General features: G+C 41.2%; 1 protein-coding gene across 1 annotated transcript in view; it reads right to left on the minus strand.

The window, feature by feature from the left end:
• Positions 1 to 16,570, minus strand: part of gabrr2a (gamma-aminobutyric acid type A receptor subunit rho2a) — a 106,136-nt gene that overhangs the window by 73,896 nt on the left and 15,670 nt on the right. The window contains exon 3 of the mRNA XM_074659967.1: positions 1,490 to 1,557. Coding sequence (XP_074516068.1) covers positions 1,490 to 1,557 — 68 coding nt within the window. The remainder of the gene's footprint in view (positions 1 to 1,489; positions 1,558 to 16,570) is intronic.

The following is a 16,570-nucleotide window of genomic DNA, read 5'->3' on the forward strand; positions in this document are numbered from 1 at the left end:
TGAAAGCACAGCTTATAAGCACTGGGCCTATGATTGTTTGCTTGTATGCTATATGAAAATGAATACTGTCAAGGTTACTAAAAAGAATAATCATTGATGTTGGTATTATATTGATGTATTATGCGTGCTGCCTACTCAGTGTGTTATTATGCAAATGTCATACCTTCAAATGATCTTCCTTTAAGACTTGATATAGGGCTTCACAGGTCTCCAATACTATCTCACTGATAGTAGTTTGGCCAATCCGGTACTGGAAGCTCAGAAGGTCACGCAAGCCCCTCCTGTCATTGTCCTACAGAAGAATAAAAGCAACCAAATCTTTTGCACTTAACTGAGCATTCAAGTCAAAATTGGAAACTCAGCATGTTTGATTAACCCAAAATTATCTTACATAGATTACTTCAGTGATCTTTGGTAGAAGTATTATATGACAGGCATATAAATCCTTGGTTACCTACTATTTGTAAAGGACACATGCTAGGGTGACTAAAAACATACATAGGACCTTAAAAAGTGGAGTGCTTATGTGTGCACGCCACTTAATAGCCTATGATTGAATGGCTGTAGGGCATTTCACTATGGGGGCTAATGTAAACAGCTGTATTGACTTTGTGTTGATTTCAGTTGGATTGTTTGCAAAACCACCTGATAAAAAACACATCTTTGTTTACCAAACGGTCATTTACCAACTGTTTTTCCTCCACGAGATTTTTCAACATACAGTAGCAACATCATGTAGCCTATAGGAAACCATGTAGCTAGCTAGCTAGCTACATAGTTTCCTATAGATAGCTAGCTAGCTAGGCACTTGTACCTATGTAATGTTCAAACATTCGTTACCTCAAGTTCTGTTTGAAGTATGGACAGCCCATACCGTCCTCTCCGTGCCACCCAGGAGCGCATCCACAACCGTTTTTTCTTTATTTTCTTTTTCTTTTCGCAACACAAGACCGGCAGCATCACACACAACACTTCTGTCGCCATGATTGACAGTTGCTTCAACCGCCTCCCCGATGACATCTGAACCTGTGCATGATCGTGAAAAACGACGTGCCGTTGTTGGTCGTGGTCATACGTGTAGTCTTGCCAGTCACCCAACCAAGACACTGCGAGAGTTTATTGCGCTGTCATCGTTAGATCTGACATGGTGACCATCATCAAAGACGTGTAGTCTGATCCCAGCATTAGGTACATTTTGAACAGATAAAAAATGTGCGAATAATTTGTGATTGCAATTGGAACTATGGACCATCATACGATTAATCACAATTAAATATTTTAATCAATTGACAACCCTAATATATTTAAAAATTACAAAAGAAATCTTATTTGACTTAATTCCACCTTGTTATTACACTTTACTACACTATTTCTACTTTTCCCCCCCTTTTGTAGCAATTAATCAAGTTCCATCTTTATCTCATACTGTGATGTCATCTTTAATACTCTGTCACATTATATACAGTTGTGGATGAACAGGTTTTCTTACCATATCAACCTCAGAGATGCTGTCCAAGCTCTCCACCTGAACGTCCACTCCAACAGGGATTGCAGGCCCTGCCAAACAAAAGCATATCATGAGCAAATAGATGTGAAAGTCCACTGCAGGTGGTGCTGCCCAGCTGCTTTATGAGAGAACTATCTGAATTGAGTAGGTTGTCTTCCTCCGCTCTGTTCAGAGTGTTTCAGACACACAGTTTCCTTCTACCACAACTTGACTGGAGCTAACGGGTGGATGGCACAAAATGGATAATTTTCATTAGGATGTACAACATTTTAAGCAAATTTGAGTTGATATTGGCTGGCACTTATGTATTGTCCATACTTCAATACACTAAAAACCTGACTCCTCCACCCTTCTCCTAGCTTACTCTTTTGATATGGGAAGCCAAGAAGTCATATGTCTTAATATCATGAAGATTAATAATGCCCAGTGACATTATAGACTCATAGAACAACTATCAGTTCCCCTCTTTATCAATATGCTACCTGAGGGATAATTCTACAATTCCACAATTTAATTTAGCAGACGCGGGTGCGTCCAAGCGACATACATGTGAGAGTTTGTACAACACAAGCAAGGATCTAGATAGAAAGGAACAACGTGAGTAAGTGCCAACAACAGCTTCAAGTCCAATTGGACACAGATGCTGACAGGCAGTGCACAGAGGAAATGCACGCAGATTTTTTTTTTGTCAACATCATCATTAACAACATCAACAACGTCCTCAATATCATTATCACCAATATCATCGTCATCAACATCATCAATAGCATCATTGTCATTAGGTGCGGAGTTGTTCATTAAAGAGCTGGGTCTTAAGCTTTTTCTTAAGGGTGGAAAGGGACTCTACGGAACGAGTGGAGTCCGATAAATCATTCCACCACAAAGGAGTCTAGCTAGTGACTTAGGGCCCTGTTGTGATGGGAGTACCGGGCACCTTTCATTGGCTGAGCGTAGTGGGTGGGAGGGAGTGTAGACCTGGATGAGGGAGTTCAGGTAGGAGGAAGTGTAGACCTGGATGAGGGAGTTCAGGTAGGAGGGAGTGTAGACCTGGATGAGGGAGTTCAGGTAGGTGGGAGGGAGTGTAGACCTGGATGAGGGAGTTCAGGTAGGAGGGAGTGTAGCCCTGGATGAGGGAGTTCAGGTAGGAGGGAGTGTAGACCTGGATGAGGGAGTTCAGGTAGGACGGAGGGAGTGTAGACCTGGATGAGGGAGTTCAGGTAGGAGGGAGTGTAGACCTGGATGAGGGAGTTCAGGTAGGAGGGAAGGAGTGTAGACCTGGATGAGGGAGTTCAGGTAGGAGGGAGGGAGTGTAGACCTGGATGAGGGAGTTCAGGTCGGAGGGAGTGTAGACCTGGATGAGGGAGTTCATGTAGGATGGAGGGATTGTAGACCTGGATGTGGGAGTTCATGTAGGAGGGAGTGTAGACCTGGATGAGGGAGTTCAGGTAGGAGGGAGTGTAGACCTGGATGAGGGAGTTCAGGTAGGAGGGAGGGAGTGTAGACCTGGATGAAGGAGTTCAGGTAGGAGGGAGGGAGTGTAGACCTGGATGAGGGAGTTCAGGTAGGAGGGAGGGAGTGTAGACCTGGATGAGGGAATTCAGGTAGGAGGGAGTGTAGACCTGGATGAGGGAGTTCAGGTAGGAGGCAGGGAGTGTAGACCTGGATGAGGGAGTTCAGGTAGGAGGAAGGGAGTGTATACCTGGATGAGGGAGTTCAGGTAGGAGGGAGTGTAGACCTGGATGAGGGAGTTCAGGTAGAAGGGAGTGTAGACCTGGATGAGGGAGTTCATGTAGGAGGAGGGAGAGTAGACCTGGATGAGGGAGTTCAGGTAGGATGGAGGGAGTGTAGACCTGGATGAGGGAGTTCATGTAGGATGGAGGGAGTGTAGACCTGGATGAGGGAGTTCAGGTAGGAGGTAGCTGTTTTTGTTTCTGTTTTAAGCGAGCAACAGGGTTTTGAATTTGATGCAAGCGGCAACTGGGAGCCAGAGAAGGGATATGAACAGTGGAGTGACGTGTGCTGTTTTGGGTTGGTTGAAGACCAGTCGCGGTGCTGCATTCTGGATAATCTGCAGAGGTTTGAATGTGCATGCAGGGAGGCCTGCAAGTAGGGAGTTGAGCAAATCGACACGACCGAGCAATAGAGGCCACGTGAACCTTAAAGGTTAGCTGGCCGTCAATTATGTCAATCATGTCAACAATGACCACAGTGATTCACTATACATAGCGTTGGATATGTGCCCCTTTAATATGCTGCAAATGATACCAACAGTTACCATTGTATGTGGGAGATTTATATTGTTAGCAGAAAATAATAAATAGAAGATCAAATCACCAGTGTCTTGATTCTGAGCTAAACCTTGGAGCCACATCACTACTTGACAAACACATTCTCACTCCCAACTCATCTAGGGCTCGTGGCTCTACGCTTCAAATTATGACGCTCAAGGTACCCCTCTAGCATCAGTTTAGGACTTCAGGGACAGCGTGTCAGTTTCACCTTGCTATATGCATAGTGTCTTTTCAAAATAAACTTCCCTGTTCAAAGGAAACGTACAGTTTATGCTCATTACATGTCCCTCATTACATGTCCCTTTTCAAAATAAACTTCAAACGTAGGTTTACTTAGTTTTCATATTTACTTCTGTAATAACTACTTGGTTAGGTTAAGGGGACAAAAGTATGTGGTTAGGCTTAGGAGATCATGATTTGGGTTAAAATAAGTACATTTGTTATGTACATACGCTACATTACTTATGTAACAAAACTATGGTAAATAAGTCAAGGTTGACTTGGTTTCACACAGACATGAACGGCGGTCTAGTGGATGAAAGTCTGTGTTTGTTTGACCCATCCATCACCCCCCACCACCCGCCCTACAAGGACTTTCTCGCTCTTTATACTGCGTCAGTTGATGTGGATGGGTTTACATTGGAGTCAGTTGAAAGCACTGACAAAGTGGCGGTATTTGACGTATTGGGAGGGAGAACGGGTTGACTTGACCCAAATAACTCATTGCCTTTTCTTTTCCTGCAGACACTTCCTACTTGTCAACGCCTTAGCTAAAGCAATGCAAAGTCTGAGGAGGCAGCAGGAGAAGTTCAGTGATTTGTTGTGGGAAATGGCTTATAACCTGAGAGTCCAAGGGAGGGCAGGTAACGGCAGACAGGGAGCAGGGAGCAGTTGGCAGATAGCAGATAAATCCAAAACACAAGGAAAACTAGAAAAACAACCACTAAGAAAAATAGAGTGGAGCTCTAAGCACAAGGTACGAAGAGACAATCTGGCAATGACACACAGACTGTGGGGCGGCTGTGGCTCAGAGGGTAGAGCAGGTCGATGTGTCAAGACACTTAACCCCAAATTGCTCCCGAAGGCTGAGCCATCGGTGTGTAAATGAGTATTTAGATTCTGATAGGCAAAGTTAGCACCTTGCATGTATGTGTGTGTAAATGGGTGAATGCTGACATGTAGTGTAAAGCGCTTTGAGTGGTCGGAAGACTAGAAAAGCGCTATATAAATACAAGTCTATTTACCATTTACAGACTAAATACACAAGGGGTGTAAACGAGGAACAGGGGAAACCAATCAGGACGGGGCAGACACTCAAAAAGGCGGCAAAACACACAAAGACAGAAAGTAAAACCAAACATGACACATGAGGAGTGAACTTAATTAATATAAAACAGGGAACACTACAACCAAATGTCAGGACCATGACACTGATTGCATCCAAATCTGCTGATATTGTGCTAAACTGTTGACAAGGTCAAACCCAAACTATTGGTCCACAGGGGAACATCCTGAATGTTTCCGTCAGGTTGTGAGATGATTTATGTTTCTATATTGTTGCACTCACTTTGCTCCAGAACAATAAATCTCTACAGGTGAGAGTGTCACGACATTTGCTGGATATTCATGGTCTCCGGTGAAGCCCTGACCTTCTCTCCAGCACCACCATCCAAATATTTAAAATGACCCCTTGACCAACATTTTGGTGCATGGTATCACAACATTAACAGTGGAAATTCATGTTCACTGAGGATGCATCCTCATGTTTCTGTCAGCGCTCTGACCTTTCCTCTAGTACTACCATCAGCACAAAATGTCTATTTATACACAAGAAATGAGAGAATTTAACATGTAGATTGCTGTGGAGTTTTTTTTATCACATTCATGCTGCCCGATGGATGGACCCTTTCCATCTTGAGCATTCCCTGATCTTTCCTCTAAAACTAAGAGGCGAAAAAACAACCACTTGGACAAAAACACAAGGTGGCAAGGGACCAAACAAATAAATGAAAAAACTAACAATCTCACTTTAAGATTGGCAAACTAAAATTTATATGATTTAGACGGCCATCCACCACACCAAACTTTACATCCTTCTCACAGCATACAGATTTGCCAAAATGTTAACAATTAGGTTTTATGCAAAACAAAAATATTAAAGAAACAATAATTCTTAAAAATAAGACTTGGAAAGATTAGGAACTTTTCATCCAGCCCATTTGTACAAAAAGGCGTATAAATGCCACGGTAATGTGCAAGGCGTTTAGCGTGCAATGAATACACCTTTCTTGATTGTCGCATGTCATTTGTACGCTATGTATCCTGCACTGACTGCAATGTAAACGCATCTGTGTATAAATGCTACAGTAAGAGTTATTGACGTAGTATAAAATGTGAGAAAGACCACTTATTGGCAGGGTCCAACAAACACTGGACTTTAACCAGGAGACCCTTGTTGACCGGTGTATTGTTACCTCCGCCAAGGCCGAAGGCCTAGAAAGAAGGTTATGTTTTCACCGGCGGTGGTTTGTTTGTTTGTTTGTTGGTTTGTCTGATAGCAGGATTACTCCAAAAGTTTGCGTTGGATTTTAATGCATTTATTCAGAGGGGTGGGGTGTGGCACAATGAACAATCCATTACATTTTGGTGGCGATCCGGATCATGATCCGGATTCAGGAATCTTTTTAATAATTTCGATCAGCCTGAGCATTAAGACCACAGGGTATAACACATGCGCAGTGAAACTGATGACGCGTTCATGACGCGACGACGGTTTAGATGAGTTTTATTTTGTTTCTGTCCAGGGGGGGGGAGAGTAATTGTACTTGGGCACCTTGGCGGAGGTCTGCGCTCTCCGAATGCCATTCTAGTTTTATAAGTTACATTAGTGACGTTTGTCACTGACAAGTGTCGCGCTTTTTTGTTGACGTTTGTGACGTGTTTTTTCCGTAGTGACCTCCGTACATGTTTTACTTAGTTTACTTACTTATTTTAAGCCCAACCATGATGTGATGTTCAGAGTGTCAGTGAGTGTTTTGCAGTCAAACTACGCCATCGGTTTGGTGTGCATATACACAACGAGTCAGTGAGACAGAGTGTACGGTGCCTGCGGAGAGCTCAGTCAATAAAGCCATGCCTCTGTTCAGTATATCGTTGTCGGCCTGGTGCATAGCCACACAACAAAAACATTACACATGACTATTTCCCTTACCCTAACTAAGTGGTTTTCTTGCCTGAACCTAACTGTAGACGTTAGCGTGGCGTACAAATGACACATGAAAATGCTAAAATGCGTACTCATGACACGCGGAATGTCTATGTACTGTCGTGGTATTTATACGCCATCCTGTGAGACTAGGTTGTTTCATCAGATATTGAAGCCTGGCATCCCGAAAAGCTTGCGAGGGGGAAATGGTGGGAAATGACGAGCTGAATTCTGCAGTAAGTTCTTAAAAGTGCCAGTAATTTATTTCCACCCGTATCCTTAATAGTTACACATTAATTTGTTGTATTTTTGGAGGTGGCGTTCGAATACAGTTCTTCATTATTTGGTTGATGCAGATACGTACTTCAAATATTGTGTATTGTTTTATATAGCTATATGTATATACTGTATATGTACTTATATGTATGTATAGAGCCTATATGCTAAGTGAATTTCTCCCTGTTAAATCTGAATGTGAGTTTTGGGGACCTAAATACAGTGAATGGGATCTACATTTTAAAAAAAGCATTGGTGACACCAATTGTCACTCCATGTGAACTCATGGTGACATTTGGCCCATTTTCTCAGTGTGATTTAACTTGTGTGGAGTCCAGGAATTGGCAGCTGTCTCACTTAAGCAGTGAATAAACGAGGGATCACAACACATTACGCAAATCCACAGGAAGTGGAACAAGTGACCCAAAAACAGATCGGAATTCTGTTTCAGGGTTATCTTAATGGAAAAGAGGAAATTCAAGCAACACCTGTTGCAAAGATGTATTATTTAAACAAGCAGCTTTTAGAATATTTGTGACTGCTGCAAGTGCTGCAGAGAAATCTTGTTTTACATAGTTATGTTCGTACACGTTGGGTCAAATCAAGGTTTTTTCATGATTGGTTGAATTAAAAAAAGTTTTTGAAAAACTTTTAACTTTATAAATGTGGGGTTCAGTGTTTCGCTCAAGGACACTTTGACATGCAGACAGTAGGAACCGGAGATCGAACCGCCAACCTTAAATGACGACCCACTCTACCCACTGAGCTACAGCCGCTTCATGCCATTACAGTACATGAACTGTACCTATAGGAGGCCACATGTTCTATTTACTGCATCTCATTCTGCTTTACTGTAACTGGATTCTTGTAAATGTTTCATATGTCTTTACCATCTCTGTCATGACCTCTGATCTCTACATAAAGATAACAGCATTACATGTGACCCTCGCACATATCACCAGTCAGCATGTACACACTACATAGATTGAACTAAAATAAAGTGGAGGGAAGATTTAAATGCGATTTCAACCACTTTGCATCACTTATCAATACAGTCTGTAATCCAGAGAGATTAGCAGAGATGCTAAATGCTAGATTACAGTTATCAGAGCTCTTCATATGAGGGGCTGCGGAGGGATCTCTGCATTCGGGATTATTCTTCACTTACTGGGACAATGTCATCAAGTGTGTGGCACTTTACGCATAAAGGGTTCTGCTCTCAGAGTGACCTGATCAACCAATGTTCAACTGATTCAATAGAGTCAGTCATTCAGAGAGCTCAGAGAAGGACGGGTCAGAGGGTCTGGAATTTATAGCAGGACTTCAGATCTGAGATACAAATTATACAAAAATTTGGGCTGTCAACTGATAAAAAAAACAAAAACGAAATCATGATTAATCGCATGATTGTCCATAGTTATCATGATTAATTGCAAATTAATCAGACATTTTTTATGTGTTCAAAATGTACCTTAAAGGGAGATAAGTCAAGTATTTAATACTCTTATCAACATGGGAGTGGGCAAATATGCTGCTTTATGCAAATGTATGTATATATTTATTATTGTAAATTAATGAACAACACAAAACAATGACAGATATTGTCCAGAAACCCTCACAGGTACTGCATTTAGCATAAAAAGCCAGAAAGGCAGTCCAAACAGGCAGCTTATCCAAAGGGATCAGGCAGAAGGTCAGGCAAGCAGGTACAGACTTTTTATTTACCCGGAATCCCCATTAGTTACTACCACGGTGGAAACTACTCTTCCTGGAGTCCGTACCAAAACACTATATCGCAATGTAAAAACAGATTGGTAATTAAAATCCAAATCAAAAAAAGGAACTAAAGACAAACAGACTTCAACCAAAACCAAACAAGAAAAAACAACTAGAATGGCACTCAGAGAGCGCAGACCTCCGCCAAGATGCGTGATTTTAAAAACAGATCCCAGCTCCCAGCTGGCGGTACCGTGAGGTGGTCGGCTTATTATTAACACGGTGTGTTTCTGTGTAACGTATCAGCGGATGCCTCTCTCATTCAGCAGCCTTGTTATGTCTGTATAACGTTACACTACGTTGTCATCTACCGCTTTGTTCTTTCTCACCGCGGACAAACAGCAGCTCCCACACACACATCCACACACGTATCTCTCTGCTCGATGAAGAAGGCGTCATCACTGTGCATGTGTGACTGGCTGATCAGAATCCTTAAAATATTCCTGAATCCAGATCATGATATCTGGATCGCCACCAAAATGTAATGGATTGTTCATTGGGCTAAAGACTGTAGTATTTATTATCACGCTGCAGCCTCTCCCAGCTCTGTGTCGGAGCTCCACACACATCAACACACACAGTGAAGTCAGTGAACAGCTGATCAGAGAGGCCGCGGTGGAGACGAGTTGACGACAAACTACGCTCGTTACTGTAGGTAAGTACAATAAAACTTTGCAAGTGTGAAGCGAAGATACTTTATCATTACACCTGTTCACATGCACGTCTCACATGCAAGCACGACGCATTAGCTTGGTGGCTAACAGCGGATTGTAAACAAGTGTAAGTTATTTTGTTGATGTCTGTGTTCTTCAGTCTTCTTAAGCTTCAGGAATATGATTTATTTTCTTAACATGTTAGATTGTGTCCAGTGAGATATTAATGAGTTTATATGGTGACTTTGCTGTTGTAAACATTACTGTTGCTGCTCTAGAAACAACATTTAGCCTAGTTATATTTAAAATATATGTACAGCTAATATGCACACTTCAATGCTGATGACCTTCAAGGCACTTTATAGTGGATGTCTTGCAGACACCTGCCTCCTCAGTTTGTATCAGCCCGTCACTGAATCAAAACCAGACCGGCCAGGCAGACATACTGAAAGTATTAGATTAACCCAGTCTGACAGGCAACGTTCAGCTCTGTGCTCTCAGCCTGCAGTTACTGCTATTGGTTACTTTTTATTAACATAGTATTATTGTTATTTTGCTCATGATGAATAGTTGTCCCACACTTCGCTACCCTTGCCAAAGTGCCGCCCTAGGCAATTGCCTTGTTCGCCTATATGGACGCGCCGGCCCTGGAGACAATGCAAACTCTCATTATTAGGAAAGCATCCAAAGGAAAGCTGTGCTGCAGGTTACAGTATATGTTTTTAATGCAGAACCAGCAGCTGTCACACATATCCAAATTGCTTTACTAATTTTATGCAGACATATTATAGGCTAAGTGTGCACTGAAAGCTGTGTAATGTAAAGAATTTAAATTAGCTCATACAATATTTAAAGATGAAAGTGAGATACTTAAATAACTATAGAAATAACCAACTGGGATGTCTATGATAGGCGTTCTCTTAGGGCAGGGGTCAGCAACCTTTACTATCAAAAGGGCCATTTTAGGCAAAAAAAAAAAAAAGATTCTGTCTGGAGCCGCAAAACATTTGATCATTGTGATGAAGGTAACACAGTTTATAGTCTAAGTATATAGTATATAAGTCTAATGCAGTGAGGGCCAAAGAGACAATGTACTACGGAGTATTAGGGCCACATTGAAGGAAAAAAATCAAAGATTTCCAGAATAAAGTCAGAATATTACAAGAAAAACGTCGTTACATTACGAGAATAAAGTAATAACTTTACGAGAAAAAAAGTTTTAAAATTACCAGAATAAAGTCATTACTTTATGCGAAAAAAAGTTTTAATATTACGAGAATAAAGTCATAACTTTATGGGAGAAAAAAAAGAAAATAACATGTCAAATTACTACTTTATAGTATTATGACTTAATTCGCATAATACTACGACTTTTTTTCTCTTAAACTTATGACCTTATTCTCATAATATTACAACTTTTTTCTTATAAACCTATGACTTTATTCTCCTAATATTATGACTTTATCCTCAAAATCTCCGATTTATTTTTTTCCCTCAATGTGGCCCCTAATACAAAGCGTCTCTAGACTTCTGTTATGATTTGACGCTATATAAAAATAAATTGAATTGAATACTCCGTCGCACCGGCGTAAATAAAACTGAAAATGTAAACAAAAACACAGTTATTCATTTCCACTAATTTTTAAAAAATCCACAGGGAGCCACTGGAGAGGGGCTAAAGAGCCGCATGTGGCTCAGGTTGCAGACCCCTTTCTTAGAGGATCAGTAACCTGATAATGTTAGAATCATATATAGATATGAATAATATGGATATCATATCCTGAATATGGTTAAAACTAGCATTTGTCATGACAGAAATTACTATTTAACATTTGTCGTTGATTACATGACAAAGACCAGACGTTGAGGGAAGTCCAGTTAATTAGTATTCTAAAATATTAAGTCATTTGGCAATGAAAAGATCACCAGGGGATGTCTGGCCTCGCGCACCATCATGGCCCTGAAACAGCCCTGGGACTAATTCCCCACAGCAGCGGAGGAGAGCGGACAGCGCTGCTGGCCAAACACCAGGCCAGAGCCAAAATGTTTTAGCTGGTGCCCCTTTGCATCGCAGACCAGTCCTTGTGGTCATACAATCACACAGAAACTGCATAACTTTATGTCTTTGAGATTAAAGGTTGCATTGATAACATCTTTAATTAGAATAATCCTTTAAAAAAAACAATACATCAACAGAGATTTAAAAAAGGCCGATTACCGATTATTAACCGTTAACCGACAAGATTAGTGCGTCGCATGCAGCGGTGTGCCAGCTGCAGTGTATGAGCACAACAGACCCCAGTTCACCCGTCAGGGACAATTAGCAGCCACGCCGCTGCGTGTAGTATTGAGGACATGCAGCCACTTTCCCAGTAAGTCAACACCGCACCATTTAGTTTAGCTGCGAGGTTGTCAGCTGTGTGTCTGCCCGGCGTAACGTTACTCTGTCAGCCCATCAGCGAGTGTCCGACAGACTGTGTATGTGTGAGGTTGTCGGTGGCATTATAGCTGTGAATGTAGCAGTAGCAGTGTGTGTACAGTTTATTTGTTGGTGAATAAATGCTACAACTCCTCAAGACCCGAGCCAGCTTTCTGTATCCTGCAACAGCGGCTCAGACTCTCTTAAGTTGGGCTGTTAAGGTGGACAAGCTATTTTCCCTTAAGTGACAAGCCGCTCGTGTGAGTTTTGCTCAGCTTTTATTTAATTTTTAATAATTTTTTAACCGTTTAACTGATAGCATTAATCGGTTAAAATCCTTAATGTTAGTTAACAGTTAAACGGTTAATTATTTACATCCCTAATTATGACTGTGAATTAATCCTTTTAAAAATTCTGACGGGTTGAAAATGAATGTTTTGTTTATCTCTCTGGAAGATATCTGACGTTTGGTTCCCACTTCTAACAAGGCTTGTGAGCCAATAGTAAAACGTTAGACGTTAGTATCATGTGGTGTCTCTGGGTCGTCAGCGATCAAGTTACCTTTTGGAAAAAACAGATAAATGGCTGAGTTTGACACTGGTCTCTCCATCAGCCTGCTGGATAAGTGAATATTTACCGTGACAACAGGTGTAGGGTGACCATTTTTTCAAAACCCCAAACTGGGACCCTTTACCACACGTTCATTATTATATGGGGGGTACATTAGAGGCTGTGACAATCATGACTTCACATTCACTACTTTCACCCCCTTTAATCACAGGGTTATCTCCGTCATGATGCACTGACAGTTTGGGAGTTCTGTAGAGAGTTTCCCTCAGAGGAAACGTATTGTTATCTGGGACTATGGAAATTATTTTTCAACTTTAGTTTCGAACCAGAGCAACACAGCCACACATCTACCTGTAGGCTATTAGAATTAAAAATGTGGAGCTCATACAACATTTTGGCCAGGATGGAGACACCGGGTGAAACTAAGACAGGAACAGACGGTCCCAAGGGAGTTATAAGCAGAGCGAAATGTTTTAAGTGATTCACAATTTTTCACCTACACTCCGGTTGATGCGCAGAAGGAACTGGGTAGAATAATTAATCAAAACGACACGTTAAATGTGCACATAAGCACGGAGGGTTTTGTGGTTATTTTACAACAGTTTGATGCTGGTTGCACAAAATGTAACCAGCAGATCTGCCGTGACTGTGCGTAGCTAATGTAGGCCTAATAGCTACATGCTGCAAAATTTGTTTTACTCTACCACCAAAGATTCATCACTTGACATGACATCACTTGACTGCTTGTCTGAGTCATTCCACTCGATCATAAAATATGCGGGTTGTGCAACGAACTGGCAACCATCTGTTGTGAAGTTAATGCAATGGAACGGGGGAGGGAGAATGCAACATCTAGTGGCTGAATATTATCAGTGTTATCAATTGTACCTTTAAGTCATGCAGATCTCACTTAAAAGGAAAACTATATTTCTCAAAGGTGGGTCTCATTTAAGGGGGGAGTAACTGATGGTAACTCCAGCTATTCTTTAGCTATTTATTAGCTACTAGGATGATGCTTTGGGAACCCAGAAAACAGGATAAATTTAATAGGCGACATACTGTAGTTATGTTGTTGTGGGCTTTTTTGTAATATTTTGAAATAATAGCATTAAAATATAGTATTAGTAAATAACAGTAAAAGTTATACTTTTTTTCCCCCTATGGATGGATGGCGCCCCTAGCATTCGCTTATACCACCTATGCCTTGGGCCGGCTCTGTACCACGCTGAAGTTAGTCATGTTTTACCATTTACTGTCTGCATCTTGTTGAAGTTAGTTTAGATTTAAATATTACCCATTTGGACTCATATTTTACTGTCACTAAGTAGTCAGTAGTAGAGGGTTCAGAATATTTTAAGACCACATCACTTGCCCTTACACCCATGTCTGTATATTCCCAAAGCCTCTCTTTGGAGCAGCTTCCTCTCAACATTACCTCCCATGCCTGCTGCTATGACAATCACTGAGCCTGCACACTGACGGAGGCATTAGTCAACAGCTTTGTGCTTGTTTTCTGTTCTGCATTACAAACATATAAAGACTTCAAAAGACTGCTTTTTGCTCTGAGTGCCAAACCAGTTTACCTATTGTTGGACATAACTGAAAAAATTAAAAACTGGGGACGGTGTATTCTGAGGATTATCCAGAGCAACAGGGACACGGTTCCTGAAAAAAAACAAGCTGCTGTTCAGGTTTTCAAATGTAATTTTATAATACTGTGAGCAGCACAAAATAAATTCCATTCACCTCCATTGTATTGGTGTGGACGCAGATATCTCAGGGATATATATATATATATATATATATAGATACACTTTATTGATCCTCAAAGGGTAATTGCAGATATATTATATATATATTAGGGCTGTCAATCGATTAAAATATTTATTCGCAAATTAATCGCACATTTTCTATATGTTCAAAATGTACCTTAAAGGGAGATTTGTATTTGTATTTAATCCTCTTATCAACATGGGAGTGGACAAATATGCTGTTTTATGCAAACATATGTATATAATTGTTACTAGAAATCAATTAACAACACAAAACAACAACAGATATTGATCCAGAAACCCTCACAGGTACTGCATCTAGCATAAAAAATATGCTCCAATCATAACATGGCAAACTGCAGCCCAACAGGCAACAACAGCTGTCAGTGTGTCAGTGTGCTGACTTGACTATGATTTGCCCCAAACTGCATGTGATTATCATAAAGTGGGCATGTCTGTAAAGGGGAGACTAGTGGGTACCCATAGAAAACCCATTTACATTCACTGATCTGGAGGTCAGAGGTCAAGGGACCCCTTTGACAGTTTTTCCTCACTAAAATTTAGCGCAAGTTTGGAGCGTTATTTAACCTCCTCAACACGAAAAGCTAGTATGACATGGTTTGTACCGATGGATTCCTGAGGTTTTATAGTTCCATATGATGCCAGGATCTTCACTCTAGCTTTAAAACTGAGCCCGGTACTACCTCCGAAAGATCGAATAGCGGCTGGGACTGTCGGATTGGTGTGTAACTAGAATGATTTTGCCCACATGTGCTATGAGCTTGCCTGTTTTTTTTTTTTTACAAACACCGGTTACTCCTATTCATTGGAAAAGAGTTGACAACGCAGGGCTCGGCTTTTCGGTTGGATCATTTTTTTACAATCTAGTGTACTCTTGCGCTTTTCAGCTAGCAAGAGTACACAGTAAACAGCTAGTTTGCTGTTAAGGAATTAATATCGCCCACCCTGCCTTTAAATCTGACAGAAATCATCTCAAACTACATAAACAGGCACAAAAGCTAGGGGCAGTAGTCCCAGAGAAATCCTTGCACTGTATTTTCAACACAACACATGGAGATACACAGTGAATAATACAAGTAAAATGTTATCATAACCAAACTGTCATAATGCACAAAACTCTGAGAGTATCAGAGTACCTTCACCAACACTGGATGCACTTTTACAGCCAGTTTTGGGCCCATTTCATTTCAGTGTCTGTTCCTCAGTTGGGACAAAGTGTCATTGCGGGGTAACAGCTGCCTGATGGCGTAACAGATTGGTGCCTGTGCTAATCTAAGCTGTAAACAGGAGGAACCGCTGCCAGCTTAATCTGCTCATCTCTTCTGGAGTGGGGCCTGCCATGCAGCTGTAGGCAGAGCTAGGCTAGGCTAACACTGCAGGCAAACTGAATCAGAAGCTAGCGGCTAAAGCTATACTCTAGTCACCTCATCTCCAGATGGTATCTGGGTGCTACTGACCCATCCATCAGTGAGCACTGCTTAAAGCTTTAGCTACATGGTTATTATTGTGACGATCCCCTGAGATCATGTTCCCTCACAGATGACAAACAGGGATAGCATGTCACTTTGGTGATCGGGGATGAAGCAAATGACACATTTCTGCTGTTCACGACATTTAATAAGCTGAACGTCTTCTCGTGCCAATACAGAAATAATGAAATTATGCACACATGTAAAAGTGACAGCATTAACTTGGTTTGAAATAATAACGCAGCCTAAACCCTTACAGCTCCCTTTGATGTAGCGAGCTCGATACAATCTTCTAATTGAATCTCCACACTTGTGACATCAAACTATGGCAGCAGCAGTCACAGCCTGATGTCTGCTGGATATCATGCCATGTTATTTTAAGACTTGCAGGGGATGATAGGCTATTCAATCACTTCCTTTATAATATGGGGGTTTTAAGAGCCTCTAAACGGAATATAAAAGTAGTTATTATAATAGTTACGGCTTTCTGTGCATTTCAGTGATGCAGCAACGTTCCTTGAACCTTTTCATCAAGACGTAAAGGACCAATGTGTAACAATTAGGGGGTCTGTAAATCAGAGGATCATTTTTTTAGGTAAATCAACTTCCCA

This window comes from Sebastes fasciatus, chromosome 15 (genome assembly GCF_043250625.1).
Source record: "Sebastes fasciatus isolate fSebFas1 chromosome 15, fSebFas1.pri, whole genome shotgun sequence".
Taxonomy (NCBI): Eukaryota; Metazoa; Chordata; class Actinopteri; order Perciformes; family Sebastidae; genus Sebastes; species Sebastes fasciatus.